Source organism: Taurulus bubalis (assembly GCF_910589615.1).
Source record: "Taurulus bubalis genome assembly, chromosome: 9".
NCBI classification, from domain to species: Eukaryota; Metazoa; Chordata; class Actinopteri; order Perciformes; family Cottidae; genus Taurulus; species Taurulus bubalis.
The window spans coordinates 12,310,431-12,328,698 of record NC_136597.1 but is presented as its reverse complement, the minus strand read 5'-3'; the positions used below and the strand labels follow the sequence as shown (position 1 = coordinate 12,328,698).

General features: G+C 43.4%; 1 protein-coding gene across 1 annotated transcript; it reads right to left on the bottom strand.

Annotated features, from left to right (window-relative positions):
- Positions 1–212: 212 nt before the first annotated feature.
- On the bottom strand, positions 213–13,147 carry znf469 (zinc finger protein 469; the record flags this gene model as incomplete). The annotated part of the gene is made up of 1 exon (XM_079223221.1): positions 213–13,147. The coding sequence occupies one exon, from the start codon at positions 13,145–13,147 to the stop codon at positions 1,280–1,282; it is 11,868 nt and encodes a 3,955-aa protein (XP_079079347.1). The 3' UTR covers positions 213–1,279.
- Positions 13,148–18,268: the final 5,121 nt, after the last annotated feature.

The window sequence follows — 18,268 nt, the reverse complement described above, 5'->3', positions numbered from 1 at the left end:
GATCTATGCTCCACTTTCAGGTGGTGAATTAAGTGCTGATCTGTCAAACTTTGTTGTGTGTGTGCACCTGTTTTTGCCTCCAGACACAAGCAGCTTCCATTGCTTGCAGTGTTTGATGCACGTGGTGACAGCTGCAGTCCGCAGGGATGGAAGTTTGAACATTTGCAAAACATGTCATGAACAAAAGAATAAAAGAGCAAGTAGAGAACAATGGAGATCTTTATTAACCAACTATAAAAGAGGCACTTAGTGAACCACTTAACAACTTTACATTTGCTTTTCCCTTTCTTCTCACTCTGTTAAAATAAAACTTTGACATGAAGCATTGCACCAAAACAATCTACCTAAAATATTATACAATATAAGATACGTACAGTATAAACAAGATAAAGCACCTTTGTTGTAGTAGTAAATACTATTCATAATTAGACAGTTGAAGTAACAGACACAGATGATTGATTTGTGTGTGGTATTATCAGTGCATGGGAAGAACTCCAAATACAGGTTTTGGGACTGTGATGTCCTTGTATGCACCTGAGTTGAAACAATGGAAGCTTTCCTAATTTTTTGTTTTATCAGCCTACATATGAAGTACTTGAATACTTTAATGAACTACAGAGAACCAGTAAAAACAATTGGTTGAATGTGTTGTAACTGCTACAGATCTCATGTTCCCTTCCGAGGACATTTGCATTCACATTACAATAAAACACAATGTAGCACCATGTTTATACAGAAGGCTAATATGATGAATGTCAATGCAGTACAGTAAAGTTAAAAAAAATGTATACAAAATGAATATGTTGGAAGCATGTACGAAAGGTGCACAGACAATAGTCGAAGTCAGTTATGAATTTGGTCCTTTTCCAGAAAGACTGAATAAGACTGATAAGATCCAATGCAAAATGAACATGCATTTCTTAGAAGAAAATATTTTACTGTATTTTCAAGTATTCTTTTTTCTCTGCCCTTTAGGTAAATGAAATATAATCTCTGAAATAGATAATATCCAACAAAGAAAAAGCAGAAAAAATGATGGCCAATGATTTTCCCAACTAGCATTATTCATTTTTGACCCAAAATTCATATCTTCCATTCGTCCTCACATTTGTGTAATAAAAACACATGTACAAAGAAGACATAAAGTGACAACGTAAGTATTTAAAGATAGCATTTCACAGAAAAGAGCTGTGCAATCTCATTCACCACAAGGAATTGTCTTAAACATTTATAACTGTGAAATGTACAGTCTCCTATTCACAGATCCCTCACTCCCCACTCAGTTAATAGATTCTGATGTGTCCTTCCTTAAAGGAATCTTAAAGCTAGTGAGTTTTTGGCCAAACAGCTGGCTTAAGAGGTGGTTCTGGGACTCTGCTGTCCTGTAGGAATGGCTCTCCATTGACCTAACTCCCATTTTTGGCCTTGATTTATTCAAAGAATTGTTCATGGGAAGTGAAGACACTTTAGAAATAGGGGCATGCAAAGGCCGCCCCAGAGGTCCCTTTTTGGCTTTGTAATCCCCGTTAAGTGGAGTCACACTCTCCGCTTTCTTTTGTGTGCAGCTATCAAGCAAGCTTCTTTTTGACGGCAAACCCAAGTTTGAAGTCTTGCACTTGGAAACTATTTTGTTGCTAACGACGTCGTCCCTTACAGAGGACAGCACAGGGTAGTCGTTGGGTCCATCGGTCTTCCTTTGCAGAGAGGGATTTGCACACTTGCTGGAGCGGAATTTCTTTTTGGCCCGAGAGTCAACGCCATAGTTCTCTTGTGTGGCTGGAGAGGAAAACCTTTGTAGGCTGTGGGGGGATTTTGAGTCTTTCTTCTTTTTCTGTGGTCTCACAGATTCTTTGTCCTCATTTGAGGCAGAAGCGTTTAGTGAAACCTTGGAGTGGAGGACTGGCGTGAACTCTGTAGCCTTCGTGCTGCTCGTTGTAGTGCCGTTTTTAGTGTTGTCAGTTGTTTTGGCCGAGGTAACTTTGTCTTTCATCTGACTGCTACCTTCCTGTTCCCCACCTTGAGATAAAGTCAACTGTTTGCTGTCATTATTGGAAGCTTTTAATGAGTGATGCCACTGCTCATCATCCCTCTGTTGGTCCGTCACATCAGCAGCTAATTCAGGCTTTGACTCAAATGTCTTTGAAATGATTTGACTTTCTCTTCGGCGAACAAAAGAGTCCTCACAAGATGGAAGTAAATCAGTTTTTTCAGTCTCAGCTATCGCACCTTCAGCAGAGCCTTCCTCAGCCTTAAGAGTCCCCTCTCCCCCACTACTACTGTCTTTAGACGCTGACCAAGAGGATTTCTCTGCTCTGATGCAGAGTGACTCATTCTCCTCTTTCACGTCAAATGGTTCAGTAATTGATTTTCTATTACCTTCTTTATCGAGAAGAGCTGAGGTGACTGGGTCAATTTCCTCTTTCTTTGGTGTAGTAGACTCTGAAGAGCCCATATTAATAGAGTTCTCCAGCTCTACAAGTAGTTCTGAGTAGTCCTCTGCAATGTCCTCAGTCTTCACGTTTGTATTGTTTGGCTCGCTGTGGTATTCATTCACGATGGTCTGTGTGGAGTCCTCTACTGTGGACACAGAGGGTTTTGAAGTCTCGGAGTTTGGATTTAAGTGCAGAGAGCTTACACTGGCAATGCCACTGTCTGAGCTATTTTCTTGCAGATTGTCAGAGAGGTTTCTCCTCTTTTTACTTGCAGGCGAATCACATTCATCTTCTTTGGAGGCAAATGCTTTTACAGGTCTGAAAACACCTCGGAATTTAAATATTTTGTTCCCCCCTGACAGGTGCTTTTCCATGTGGCGATCAAACTGCTCTTTTTTAGAGAAGGTGTAGTTACAGGTGCTGCAGATGAAAGATTTTTTAATCACATGCATGACATCGGCACAGAGCTCACAGGTGTAGAGGGTGGTGTGTTTTGAATCTATCTCATCAACCTCCTCATGGGCCCTCTTCAGATGGCCTTTTAGCTCCTGGGCCTCTTGATAAGAAACAGGGCATTTGTGACACAGGAAAATCTTTTCCAAATTGTGAACCACTAAATGTCTCTGGAGTTTAAATGGTTTGGGGAATTGTTTCCCACAGTGGTGGCAGTCTCTCGAGGGGTCTTTGCAGTTGGGATGCATCTCCACACTTTTAGGTGTCTCTGTTTTGTGGAGGACCTCAAGCGGGGTAAATGTGCTCTGCTTCCCACTTGCTCCACTGCTGCTTTTAGTTTTGTGAACTTTTGGCTCTACCCCCTCTGAGGTTTTCCCTTCTACCACAGCGTTGTCTGCAACAACAGCCTTTTCCAGTTCTTTAATGGCTTTGTTGGGTTCTCTGTTGGCTTTGCTGGGGCGGTGCTGCATGATCGAGGTGATAAAGTTCTTCACAGCCGTCTCCTGCATGAAGCAGCCTGAAATGCCTAACATGGAGCCTTGAGTCTGACCCCTGCGGGCAAATTGAGTGGCATGCTCTCGTAAATGTTCATTGTACATCCACACATCTGATATCTCCTTCAAGCACATTCCACAGGTCCAGATACCTGTCTTGTTCTTGGCATGTTTCTCCCTCAGATGGTCTCTCAGTTGCTCCCTAGAGCTGAACTTACGCTGAACACACATGTAGCAGGTTGGAGGTGGAGAGGGGTTGTGAGAGAGTTTGTGAAAGTTCAGCTCGCCCAGGGTGAGGAACCAAGTGAAGCACACTTTGCACTTGTACTGCTTATCTTTTACCTTTATTCCACAATCTTGACGTTTTCTGCCTCGCCGCTCCATCACTTTCTTGGACTTTTCATCATCTCTGTTCTCCACGTCAACAGTTGCCGTAGGAGGAGCCACTGAAATATCTTTTTTGGAGTCAAAGAACTGAATCTCAGGAAGTTGAAATGTGGTCTTGATGTTTTGGATGTCAATGCTGTGGAAGGTTTGAACACTCTTTGTGACACATGGCTCTACAGTGAAGGGGGCCGAGGGTGGGGGCAGAGGGCAAGGTGCAGTTGGCTCTTCTGCTTTACAGGTGCTGGGGTCAGAGGTCACCGCTGAGCTTGAATCAAAGCTACTGAAACCACTCGAGCAATTCCAATCAATTGAAGATTTATCAACCGTGTTTTCGTGTGGATTTGAGGGTCTGTTGCCAACCTCTTTTACATTCTCATGAACATCCTGCTGGTCACGTTGGGTAACACCAGTCTTTAATGCGCTGTTGTGGCACATATTCAACATGATGGCATCATCGGTTGATATCGTCTCATATTCACAGCGCTTAGTTTGGTTGTCAGTGAACGTTGGCTCTGCTTGGTTTTTAATGTACTGATCTTTACTTTGCATGAACGTCTCTGAGGGAGGGTAGTCCTCAGTCACATTTGATTTGGGCGATAGCTTCTGTCTTTTGTTTCTTTTGTACACCCTCTGGCACTTTTTCCTTTTTGCTTCCTCATCTCTGGGGAACAGCAGTGAGAATGTGGTGTCGTCGTCAAGTAAGGCCTTCGGTTCTGGACTTATGTAGGAAGGACTGAGAGGGGAACAATTCAAATAGGAGAGAGGATGTTCCTGATCTGAAGAGCCACTGTTTTCCTCACATTTTATCCCGACGGCTGCCACTTTGCTAAGTTTCTCTTTGGCAAGGCTCTCTTCTGATCCTTTCTGTTCACACATCTCTTCCACAGCGCACACACTCTTTCTGGGCTCATCATACTCCCTGATTATATCCTTGTCTACAGATATAGCACTTTCGACATTATTATCTGTACAAACGTCCCCATTTGCCATCTCTGTCATGCTCGTGCATTTCATTTCTTCCAGATCAGTAATCTGATTTAGCTCCACAGTTTGCAGAACATTTGTCTGTTTTGTTGGAGATGGCGGTGTATTGTCAGAGCCAGAGTTTGAAGTAATAAGGTGAGGGAATTTATCTGTGTCAGTAACAGTTTTGTCATTGATTTTCACCTGGTCTGTTGGACATTTGTGGAGATCTTGTAGTCCACTATTTTTGAATTCGGGAGTGATAGCTTGAAGTATATCTGTTTTTAATATATTTAGAAGCTCATCTGAGAAAGAATCTGGCTTTATGTTTACCTCACTGTTTTTGTTCTTTCTAGCTTTGTTGGTCTTTTTTGCTTTTGTTGGCAGCAGAGGGTTTTGGTGGCCTATTTCACCCACTGCCACTACATTGGTCTTAGTTGACATTTCTTCCAGGACTGACTCAGTCTCTGCTGCTTTAAATATGAGAGTGCTACTTGTCTCCGGCAGCCCATTTATTTCACTTGGGTAACAGGTCTCTGAATCATCTTTATGTTCTTTCTCTGTAGTTTGTGATGCTTCATAAATAACCATAGTCCCCTGATGGCTTGATGTTGTGCTCTGCGAGCCAATGTGCTTTTTACTTCTGACCAAATGTTTCATGGCCTTATGTCTCTTTAATCCAGGGACGGTCCTGAAACACATGAGGCAAATTTCACAAAGTTCTTTCCCCTGCTGAGCGTTGTTCTGTGTCTTTTTTTGGGATATTATGTTGTGTATTTGTTGCATTGTTGAACACTGGCCAGTCTCTATTGTTGGTTGCTTCTCTGATGGGTGTGGTGGAAGAGGCATTTGTTTATTTTCACAGATGACAAGTGGTTTAGGAGATGGCGGCCCATCTGAAGTGTCTTTTCTGATAAGTGTACTGTCCTCAGCAGAAGCCTCGTGAGAATTTAAATTATCTGATTCCTCCTTTCTCAGCAGGTCAGTGTGAATACGCAAATGCTCAACAGGTCCAACAGGATCATGGCAAACCTCCAAGTCTGTCTTTACATTACCACCTAAGGAATTTTTGCTTGTTATTTCAGGTGGGAGACCCAATGAAAAACATGTGAATTTCCTACTCTGCTGGAGGACCAGTTGTTTATCTGATAAATTGAGTTTAGCTGCAGGGTCTGGGTTTAGTGATAGCGCTGTGTCTGTTTCACTTTTGTTAAAAATCAGTGCAGGATTAACACTCAGGTCACACGGTTCACAGTCATCTCTGGGACTCTGCTTGATGTCTGAACGCTCTTCAGGTTTACCGGCAGGTGAAATTGGTATGTAGTTGTATTGGTTCAGTTGTGGAGGTTCGTCTGAAATGCTGTTGTAGTTGAGAGGGCTGAGCTTCAAATCATACAATGCATCTCTCTTTTCAAGACCATCTGACACTTCTGGAGGTTCTGCTGAGCTGGTCACTGGAAGTGGAGAGGGAATGGAGGTTTCAGAGCTGGTGATTTCACACTCTATGATACCCAAGTCCAGGAGAGGTGGGTTCATCAAAGAATACTCCATCTTGTCTGTGGTGTTCAGTTGTTCTTCACTGTTCAATGCTTCTTTAACGTTGCTGTTTTCTTCCTCGTTTATGGGGGATTGCATATGTTTAATTGAGCCATGGTTAACAGACACATCATCACATTTGCTTTGTGACTGACATGAATCCTCTTCTATGTTCCATTTCTGCATGTGTGTTTGATGAGAGGTTTGTAAAAGATGACTGGTTGGTTTGACAGTGTGTAGAAATAGACAGTGACTCTGTTCAACCTCTTCTCTGCATGGTGAGTTTTGGTGACTTGCCATAAAATCAACAGGAAGGTCTTCTTTGATGTCTTGTACAATTAAAATCTCTTCTTGTTTCTGAAAGACAAGAACCGAGTCACTAAACGAGTTATTAAATGGAGTAACTTTGCAGGAATCACCGTCTATGATGCCATCAGACTGGGTGAGAACCAGCAGATCACTTTGTCCCTCTGACTGGGTGTCTCGGAAGGGTGAGCAACAACTAGTGCTCTCTCTATTGGTTTCCATCAGTATTGGACTGCAGGGCTTGTTTGTGGTGACTATCTCCACCGACAGATCAGTTGTTGGACCTGTACTGTAAGCCGGGCTGCAGCTCTTAGAGGGAGATAGTCCAATAAAATTATCCTGTTTTGCTGTTTCAACAGTTATTTCCTTGTTTACACTGTCTGAGAGCATCAATTGTATTTCCTCAGCATGTAAAGAACCTATGTCTTCAGGGTTAACATGGTTATCAGGTGACCGTTTTCCGACTGCTGTTTTAATTGCATCCAGACTTTTCTCGCTAACTTCTAGACTGGTGTCGGGTAGAGTTGGTGATAAAGGATGGCTGACAGACTGACCAGTGATTCCCTTCACTGCCTCAGCTTCCTCATAGCCAGCGGTGGTTAAATGTACTGGACCGTCACTACTGTTTTTAAATAACTGATTTACATCTTCTGCTGCTGCTTTACTGTTCCCGCCAGACTCCTTAGCCACATGTGGGTCATGTGTCACCACAGTTGAGCAGTGAGCAGACTCGATCAAATTACTATTCTTGGTGATCTCCTCCTCTGATGTGACTTTCGTCTCAGCCTCGCTGCCACTGTTTTCTGTGTGTTCACTTGGCTGTGATGAAATTGGCTGGTTTTCATCGACTGTGAGGTCAGTGCTGTTCGAGAGAGATGACTGTGACTCATTCAGAATGAATTCAATATCATCATTCCGCTCATTGATATTTCGAGGTGATAATGTATTCTCCTTCGCGGTAATTGCTTCCTCTTCGCTGTGATCTTCTCTCTCAACTGCATCAGTTGCCTGACATTCAATTTTGTGATGTTGACTTGTGAGAGTGGTGACATTTGGCTCCTTGTGTTCTGATATAACAGACTCTTTTTGGAATATAGAGTCTGAAATCACCTCTAGGCTTTTCATGAGGTTTTCTGTATATCTTTTCTGTTCTAAAATGTCTTCCTTGGTTTCTACTGGAGTCTCATTTTCAGCATTTCTTTCCACTGATTTCTGGTCATGATGGAGCTGTGGGTTTTCAATATGTGAAGCCGTGGTGATAAAATGTGGGGCATCATCTTCTTTTTCATTGAAATGTTCAAGCGCCCCTGGTTCATTGTGAATTGGCGTGTGGGGAGTGTGATGTCCACCCATTAGCTCAAACTGGAATGGGCTGGACCATGGTTCAGTAAAAGACTCTGAGGCCAAACTGGTCACTGATACTTCCAGGGTTTGCACAGGGCACCTCATATCCAGTCCAGTGCCTCCACTCTCTGACTCATCACCCAGACGTAAAGGTGAAAATTTGCTCAATTTCAGCTGCTTAGGGACATCATGTGCTTGTAATGTTGTGCTTTCCAACTTAGTTGACTGCAGCTGGTTTTCAAGCTCATTCACTATTCTCTTTATCTCTAGCTCATCCTCTGATGCACAGCTGTTGAGATTTGCACTGTAGTCGATTATTTTTTCTGGCAGGGACAAAGGAACGTCATTGTAATCTGGTTTCTTTTCATTTGATTTCTCAGAGCTGTCTTTGTACTGAGATATCTCATCTGGTAGTACAGGGCTTACCAAAATGTTCCAGTCTCTTTGTTCCAGAAAGGGAGAGAAGGAGGACACAAACTCTTCCTTTTTATCAGCTGTGTTCTCTATTGAATGAAAACTGTCTTTCTGAATTGGCATATCTGAGTAGAGGCCACTGTCGAATTCTGTGAGATCCTCAAACATTGTAGAGGTGTCAAATGAAAGTGGGGATTTCAAGAGCCCCTGTTCCTGATCCAGTGGGTAAGGCATGAGGTGGAGTGTATCTTTTTGTAGCAATGGGCCTTGGCTCTCAGTTGGAGATAGGCACACCTCATCCATCAAAGAGTTGCAAAGGGATGATCGCTTGTGTGCGTTTAGGTCATTGACTAAAGTCATGGCCTCTCCCACCATGCAGACATTGTCACTCTGTTTTTCAAATGTGGTACTGTCTAATAGCTCTGGCTGTGTAGCTTGGGGATCCTCGCTTCTTTTGCACATTCTGTTTCTGTCGATATTGAAATCAGCTTCTTGGTTGATGGTGGGAGAGTGTGAATCAAACTGTAGTGGCATGCTGTCTGCTCTGCTACACTGGGGTGGTTCTTCTTTGGGGCACAGATTGTCAGTTCTCTGTAGGGTGTTTCTGTCTGAACTGACTGTGGTGTCAGTTTCTTTTCTGGGAGACACCAGATTGTGAGAGGTTCTGCTTTTTTCAAAGTTTTGGATTGTGTCTTTGGCTATTTGGGATGATAACACTGGATCAGCAACTTCTGGATTCAAATTATTCTTCTTTGAGACCTCTGTACTGTCTTTGCTATCAGACAGAATAGCTTTCTCAGTATTATACTTCTTGACAGATTTAGTGAATGTCAGTGCTAGTGTGCTAGACTCTTTACATAACTTCTGTGGGGAGAACCTTTCATAGGTTTTCTGCTCTGGAGACTCTTTCCTTGTGAAGTCTGTCTTCTTCTCACAGTCGGATTCAGTGCGATCACTGCTTTTGGGGCTGTTTATACTATCGCTTGAAACACTCACAGATGTGCTGCGTTCACTGCTTGTGGATGACCTGCTACCCCTCCTCCTGAGTCTCTGGTGAGAACCATGTTTATCAGGTGAGAGAGAAATCTCCTCACTTTTTTTCACCTCAAAACACTCCTTCGACTCATGTCGCCATGCTGCCTGGTCCCTCTCACTCCTTGCTCGCCATTTGCACTCTTTGCTGTATGTGTATTTACAGCGGCTGCTTTGATTCAGCCGGCCTTGGCTTGCTATCTTAACGGGCTCACATTCATCATCTGAATCTGAGACATAGTCATATTCTCCATATGCAGGGTTCTGTACAGTGGGAGTTAGTCTTTCCATCACTAAGGAAAACTGGAGGTTTTTAGTACCTTTAACGTGGAGCTTATGGAGCTTATTTTTCTGTTGAACTATTTTGTGAATAAGTTCTTTGCTCCAGGTGCCTCCTCCGGTGCTTTTCCTTTTGCTCTCTTTCACTGCAGTCCTTGAGGTTGGAGATGTGGAGGCCTGTGAGTGTGTTGACCCTCGAAGTGCAGAGCTGTCCTGAAAGCTTTTAACACCACAACGCTCAGAAAACTTGCTGGATAAGAGAAACCTTTGTGTACTTTGGTTTTCATCCTCACTATTGCACAGTTGTCTTGCCTCTTTCACGTTGTTGTCTTGTTCCCTCGTCTTCTCCCTTGAGACAATTCTTGAATTTTTATGTGAGACTTCTTTTTTTATGATAATTTTCTCATCTTGTTCCAAATTCAGAGATCTTTTCTCAAGTTTGCTTTCAGTGTACTGTTTATCTGTCTCAGAGTTCTCAACATCAGAGTCATAGAAATACTTTCCCTGTTTGAAAGACCTGTCATCCTCTGTTGCTTGTTTATCTTTGCTCTCAAAAACCAGAGATTCTTTGGTTTTCAGGCATTGTTTGTTTGATGTTGCTTTAACATTGGTGAGGTCATCATCAGCAAACGCATCGATAAAGCTACTGTCTATCTCTGCATTGTCTGATTGATACCCCAGTCCATTTAAGGCTTCTGTGATTAGGCTGTCTAATTTGGCATCCTCCATTTCCAGGTCAGGGAGAGGGACAGGAAGGTTACCCGTACCAGAGAACAAGTTGAGTTTCATTGAATCATCCTTGTTGTCTCCTTTAGTTTCACTGTCAGATATCAATTCTCCATTTTTATTGAGGCCCAACAGAGAAAGGTGAAGGTCAGATGGGCACCTTGGCATTGAAACAGATGACACTGCTTTTGCTGGATCTGCATGAAACTTTCTGCTGTCCTCCATTTTTGATATGTCTTTCAGGTCATTTTGAGCAAACATATGCTGAGCACAGTATTGCTTATGGCCCAGAAAGGAAGTAAGGTTGTGGAAATTCTGCTCACACTGCTTGCATGTCAGAAGCACATCTAACTGGTCAAGATTTGCTGCGGCTAATGAGGTCGCTAACAGCTGATGTGCAGAGTATGGCGGTGGTGGCTGATGATGCTCCAGCCCAAAACTATCTATGTAACCTTTGTTTCCATCCATAGAGGTTTTTGGATGTGTGCTGTTTTGCAGGTAGCTCATCATGTCGTTGCTTGAAGCATCTGAATGAAACTGGTGAGGCTGAGCGCTCAGGTGATCTGACAGTAACTGTGTTTTGGCTTGGGCCTGTTGATAAAATGTGTGAGAGGGTGCTGACTTTGACAATTGACTGTCCTCTGAACTGATGTTAACAGGACTTGTGGATGCTGGGGAGAGGGAAGAGCAGGTACTACTGGATGGAGGGTTATGGACTGGCGAGGGCAAAGGAGATTCATAAGGTGACACCATCATAAGTCCCATAGGGGGGACCTGTAATGGAGGATAGCTGTAGTTTCTTGGTGCTGCTGGAATAGACTGGTTGAGTCCAAAATATACCGCTTTGTTTTTGGATTCACATACTTGTGTGTGGCTCATCTCCACTTTAAAAGTTGAGACTGTATTACTGCCATGTTTTACAGTCTCCTGTCTTTGGTTTGAAAACCCATCACTGGTTCTGCTGTTCTGAAATGAGCTTGGGTTTTTCAGGGAGCTGTGTTTCTGTGATTTGCTATCATCCTGCCAGTCAGAAGGAGAAACCATGTAAGATAATTTTTGATTGCTTATTTGCCGAGATAAGTCAATTCTGTTTTGATTCGACAAGGCATGGGTTGGCCGTATCTGCTGCCAGGTCAGTCTGCTATTTTTAGAGGCATTTGGCCTTTGGTCAAGTGCTGGCTGGTTCTGAAACTGATACTTGTCATTCATATCAGCATACTGAATTGTGTTTTGATCTACAGTTACATGTGTCTTACTAGACCCCTCCCATGAGTGTGGTAACCTATTTAGAACCTTGTTATTGCTGTTTTTATCAAAAGACATTATGCCTGTGTGAATGTTACTGACTGGAGGGTTGTTAAATGTTTTGCTGGGAAAGTGCATTTGGGAGCCTGGACGTTGTGAAATATGTCTTGCATGGTGCACACTTCCTTGAATGTGTTTTCTTTGGTTGGCAGCTGTGTCTTTAGGATGACAGTTCATCTTACTACCAGAGGTGATGGCTCCATCCCTGCTGTCCGCCTGTGCCATTGTGTCTGTGCTGTCAGACAGGGCAGTCTTCCCCTGCTCTGACTGCTGTGAGCTGGAGCCAGAGCTGTCACTACTGGCTGAGTCCTCACTCAGATTCCTAGGACACTGGATGGAGGATGTTACCCCTTGAACAAACTGTGACTGTGGGGGTTGAGGATAAGAACTTCTATCCTCGGGCTGCTGTTCATTACTGAACTGAGTGCTGTTCTGTGCAAGGTGTTGCCCTTCCCCAGGCGTAAAGGAAAACAAGTTTTGGGTCACATGAACAGAACCTTGCGAGGAGTTTGTAAAGTCTTGTGATTGGGGGTTCTGTTCACAGACAGAGTCAGAGGTTGATTCTTCCAGAAAATGATATCCATATTGAAATGGACCAGGCACAAAGGACTTACTAGTTTCTGTAAGGGCAGTGGATTTTTGTGATGACACCCCATAGTTAGCACCATTAAAAGTCCTTTCAGGTGACTGCCATACATTAGAGCCACTCAGCTGAAAGTCAGTCAGGATCAGCTGGCTGCCGGGCTGCGTGCTATTGTTCTCCATTGAGGCAGACTGCTGCTGCTGTGACAGGGGTGGATGTGGGTGAGATGACGGTCCACTTGAGGAAACCAGTGCCTGTGAGGTATAGCTTGGGGAGGTCAGGTTAGAGGAGGCCTCCTGGAAACAGCGGCTATAGTTGAGCTCTTCTTGCTGTAGTTCGGCCTCTCTCTCTGGTATACTGGGAACGTGGAATCTGTAGCTGCCCGAAACTGGGCCACGACTGGTCTCCAACTTCTTGGGTGGCGCAACTTTCTGCTGTGGGTAGGCAATACCAATGGTAGGGTTGGAGCGTGGATTTGTAATACTAAGTCTGTACAGCTGCTGCGGGTTGGCACGCTCTGTCTTTCCTGACCGCTTCCCCTTCTCTCGGCTGCGGCCCTTTCCACTCGGGGACTGGGGGCTGCCTTTGCCACTCGACCAAGTCCTGTCTGTGGCAAATTTGGATCGGTTCTGCAGTGACCTGAAGTCAATCTTCCCTGTCTGCTGTGGCCGTATGACAGCCTCACGCTGCTGAGGACAGTCCCTTCCCTTATCTAGATTTTCAACTTTGGTCCCTTTGCTGCTGCTTCTGGCCTCAGTGCCTGTGCTTGAAAAGTGCTCTGAATACTCCTTTGTGGTTTTGTCACTCTGTTCCAGCGCTGTCCCTTCATCCTGCAGTTTGGACTCAGCGACCAGCTCTTTGACAGCATGCATTCGCTGAGTCTCTGCTGCCATGGTTCACAATGAGTGCTGTGAAGGCCTGGTCCTCAGAAATGCTATCTGGGAGACAGGGGCATCGTCTTCTGGGTGGTATAAATCAGTAAATTTCCAGTGGCAGGAACTGCAGGGACAGGGCTGCTCGCTGCAGGCTCATCTCTTCACTTTCATCGTGAACCGCTGATCTGGCACCAGAGCAAAGCAGACCTGGAGGGAAAAGAAAACAGAGAGGATCAGATGTCAAGCTTTTACTGTTTAATAAAAGAAAGTAATGAATGTGATTATATCTTGTTCTATTTTTAAATCATATCCGGCAATACTATTAGACATACGAGTGAAGCATTAAACACCACTCATAAAATAATGATGTATCTTTAAAATATGCTTAAAAAATACATTAATTCTTAAGCCCATGTATGAGATACAGTGCAATAACAATATTCATAGTTTCTGCCAGCAGAGAGCACTATTGCAGCATTTCACTGTGGTGCTGTCACTGTACAAAGAACCAGTGTAATCATTGCGGAATTTCAAAATACTGCCAAACTCATACTCCAAGTCGTGGAGATACTACTAACACTAAACATTATTCCTTAGAAGAAATAAGACATTTCAAACAAGTACATACAGTTTCATCTGAGTGTTGCATTCTCGTGTTATATAACAATTGAATTGATGGTTGTCCAAGTATCACAGTCAAAATCCAATCTCAATAAACCATCACATAAAGACACCAGTTTGGTTTTGAAACGATGAAGCTCACTATAGTACTGATGATGAGAAAAATACAGTACATGGATCCAAAAAGCACTGCCAGTAAATGAATCACAGACTGCTTAAGAGCAGGGACACAACAATGCCACAGTGTTCTATTGCTACAGAGGGCTGCAGGTTTAGATCATGGAGGAATATCAGGCATTAGTCAGTGAGAACTGACGGCTGTTGCCTCTCCTCAGGCATCCCAGAAACAGCTTCTCAGGTCCCAGTTTACTTTGGCCCTCCACTGCTTCTGCTTCGTTTGAGGTCAGACCAGATGAAACTTGGAGTTAGCACCAAAGTTTAATTTCTAGGTCTGGTAACCAAACTTCCATCCCACCTCCTTGTCTGTTTCCCCTTGATGTTACTAAAGCCCCAAATGGTGGAGGTGGGCTGGAGGTTGGATAGACCATCATTTAGCCAAAGGATTTGGGTTGAAGTCTCTGTTCAGGCTACCATCCACACTGCTCAAGTGCTCTTGAGCAACACACATTCCTTACAGATTTTAGGGAGCACTCGTGGTTTTCTGAAGAGGAGTGGGTAAAAACTGTACAGTTACATTAGTATTGCTGTATGAATGTGGCACATGTGAGCTTTGTATTGGGCCTCTCCATCAGTTGGTGACTGGCAATCCAGTTTATTGTCAAACACACCAGCAGCAGGCCTCTCTGTACTATACATTTTTAGATCAGTTAGGGGAAAGCAGTATTATTATTTAGTATTATGAATATTTGTCCACGTTTACCCTCAGTGGATTTATAATTCGGACATCCTGAATTTGTGTACAAAACAAATTATACATCATTTCAATGTCCTTTTATCAAGCTGAAAAAAGCAAATTTGTGTATTTTGAGTTTATATTTCCTCTGCAAAGAAGCAGTAAATATAACAACCAAATTCAATCTCTCTCTACAGAAATGTTGTTGTATTCTATTCTATTATTCTACAACCAAATAAAAAAAAGAAAGAAAATATTTTCCTTTTTTGCCAAAAGACATAATAGATAATCACCACACCTCTAGTGTGAGGTGAGATCCCAAAGCCAAACAAGAGATGCAATGTTTTTAGGTAAGTGCAGTGAATATGAACTGGAGCACCTGTGGAAAGTCTTATCTTTAAAATATTCTGCAATATTTAGTTAGCTTCATAGTGAAGGCTCTACGGAGACTAGATTTTTCTGCAAAACACCGACATTCCTTTTGTGCAGATCCGATCTGATCATCTCATTGTTGAAGTTATGATAAGATTGTTTGACATTAGTGCTGCTTATCAGGGAGATGACAGACTGCCCACAACTGAGTTATTTAAGAACACTGGTAAAAGGACTAAACTACCTGCAATCATGGTAAAACATACTCCTGTTTACAATTACAATGCAGAACATTTCTTCAGGACATAGTTAGTTGCCTTTTTAATGGCGTACGTCTAAAACCTGCATGGCGTGTTGACTGCTTTACAGTGTGAGTGAGAGCTCCCAGCCCCAGTAGAGTGGACTAAAGGGGCTTTAGGGGCTTTTTCGGCAGATGTATGGTCCCAAAGAATATTCAGGTTATTAAGTCAAACCCCCTTTTAGAGGCAGAAAGAGGAGAACAGGGATGCATAAATCAGATGAGATGGCTTGGCCTATAGCATTGAGGGCTATGTTGATGTCCATGGACTAGTAGCTAATGTGTCAAGATACCACCTGACAAATGGAATAGTGAGATATGACCCTCCACTTATACCTAGAGAGCTATCAATCTCTGCCATGTGTTTCCTTGTATCATCCTCTGGTAAACCTCCCAGAGGTATTTAGCAGGTTGGGCGGGAGGCTTGAGGCTGAAACCTGACTGAGTTTAGGCCTGGTTGTGAAAAATCACATCCCCTCTACACCTTCACAGAATCTGAAAGCTGGAGTGTCTGCAGCTCTCTCTCTGCCACCAGTGGGGAAACTGGGGTGAATGACCCTGCCAGCATCTCCACCAGGATGTGCTTGGTCCAGCCCAGCACAGTCAACAGTCACAATCATCATAGCCTCAATTTTATTTGCCCAGACCGGCAAAGATGAAGATGAATGCCTCCAGCAACAAAAAGGGCAGTATGAGGATCACAGGGGCCTTACAGAAGTAACACCAATGCCTCAGCTGTCAGTTTACAAAGAGTAAAGGGTCATTAATAACCTACAAAATACCATGTCCACTTCCCCTACAGCCCTGAGCAGCTCAGTAACTATTCCCTTGCACCAATGTCCTCACACACAGACTTGACACATATCAATCTGCCAATGTGGTGGTGTCTTTGGTACGGCTTATTCAGTTTTATCTTTTAAAAGTATAAATTGCTCTTGGCTTGGGTATAAAGACAGTGTGGTGGCGACAGAATTGCAAGTTGGGCACAAGTTGATATCGAATCGTGGTCTAAAATTTGTTCCATAAAAGTGTGTGGAGTTTTACAAGTCAATTAAGGCTTTGTGTGTGTGTGAGTGTGTGTGTGTGTGTGTGTGTGTGTGTGTGTGTGTGTGTGTGTGTGTGTGTGTGTGTGTTTCTGTGTGTTCTTTATGCCTCCTGTCAAATCACCAAGCTTCTCAAGCAGTGGCGTTAGCAGAAGCCATATGGGGATATGGCTTCACCACAACACCACCCTGATGCTAGAGACTGCTGAGTGTTGAATAACTGGTGTATTTGTGGTATAGGTGCTTGTATGTTTATATGTGTGTGTGTGTGTGCGCAAGTGCATAACTAAAACAAAAATGGAGAAAGTTTTTTCATTACTTACACAAGGGCATGTCTTGGTTTCTCTCAGAAATGAGGGAAAAGGTGCCCGAATGAAAAGTACATTTCCTGAAAGTCTTTTTCCTGTCATTTTGGTGCACGATGTATGTAGTGTTGGCTTGAGTGAAGATATGCTGGTAGCACCATGAAATAAAGATCAGCAAATTGAACTCGTAATTGCTTTTGCCATTTCTATTTTCCAAGAGGCAAAAGCCCGCAATAAGCTCCATATCGCTCAAAGTCAGTAAACTTAAAAGACTAAAGGCTTAGGGTCTCTTTCTACTGAGCTATTCAATATTTCTGTTGATATTTGTTCTGTAACAGGAGAGCACCCAAAGGTGGCTAAACCAAATGGTAAAAACAGACCATAGCAACTAAGATAGGACATCTTAACAGTTTGGCAACACAGCAGTTCTCCGTCCTGAAGACAATGACTCTAAAGAGACAAAAAGCATCATTGGAGCCAAGAGAGGGGCAGCAGCCGGACGAGCAATCCACTTCTACAAACAATGGCTCCCTTTATAATAATGTAAATCAATAACTGTTATTAGCAGGAATTTTCCAACTTGTTCAGCTTTTCCAGATGCTTGCTCACTGAAATATCACCACTCAATAGTCTCAAAGACCACTGAGAGAGAGAAAACAGATGATGATGATGATGATGAAGGTTGATGAGATCAAAGGTGGTGGAGAGAACAGGAGAGAAAAGGAGAAAGAATAATCTTAAAAGTTTAGCAGGGAAGGCCTTTGCAGAGTGGCGTAAGCACACTGAGGGATGAGTTTCAGGAAGTGAAGGAGGGGTACTCGGTATGCTGCGTAGCCCAGTAGGCTGTATAATCAGAGGGCTGCAGGGGGGAAGGATCAGGTGGCAGATTAAAAGCTGTCTGACTGCTCACCCCACACCTCTCCCAGCATGACTGGTCCAGCGAAGGGAATGTGCAGTGAGAACGGCTGGCCCAGGCCCATGCTGGGGCGAGCTGCCAAAACCTCAGTCAGCATGCCTGCCTACTCTTCTGTATTTTTGGAAACATCCATTATGCAAGCAATTTGCCTTTAGGATCTCTGTGCCGATGTCCATTCAAAGGCAGAGTAGGAGGAGAGATATGTCAGTGATGAGAGAAGAGCCCAGCAGACTTTCACAGCCATACCACCACAGCATTATTTATACACAAGCTCTGGATGTAGACGTGTGAACACCAGTGGTCTGTCAGTAGTTTACAAACTTAATTTCTCAATTCATGATTTCCAGATAATGAATGAGTCATCTGTCTTCCTCCATACTGGTGACGTTTTGTCAGAAGCCTTCTGAATATTTGAAAGATGCCAGAGGAACCAACATTGGAGCACTTCAAATGAAACAGTGAGCACAGTACTGAAGGAGGCTTGTTATACTCGTGCCTCCCTACCTCCACAACCCCTAACCCCACCCTTAACCCAATGTGGTTAGCTGCGCAGTGGAGATGATGGAAGGAGTGTGTGGTGCGAGTGTGTCTCTGAGTATGTGTGTGTGTGTGTGTCTAAGAGGTTTTGGCGTGTAATTACAGAGGCTCTCCTTGCCCCCTCCCAAGTTTTTCCTCTTTCTCAGACAAGTTTTTTCTTTTCTTTTCTTTTTTTCTAACCACTGGATTCTGGA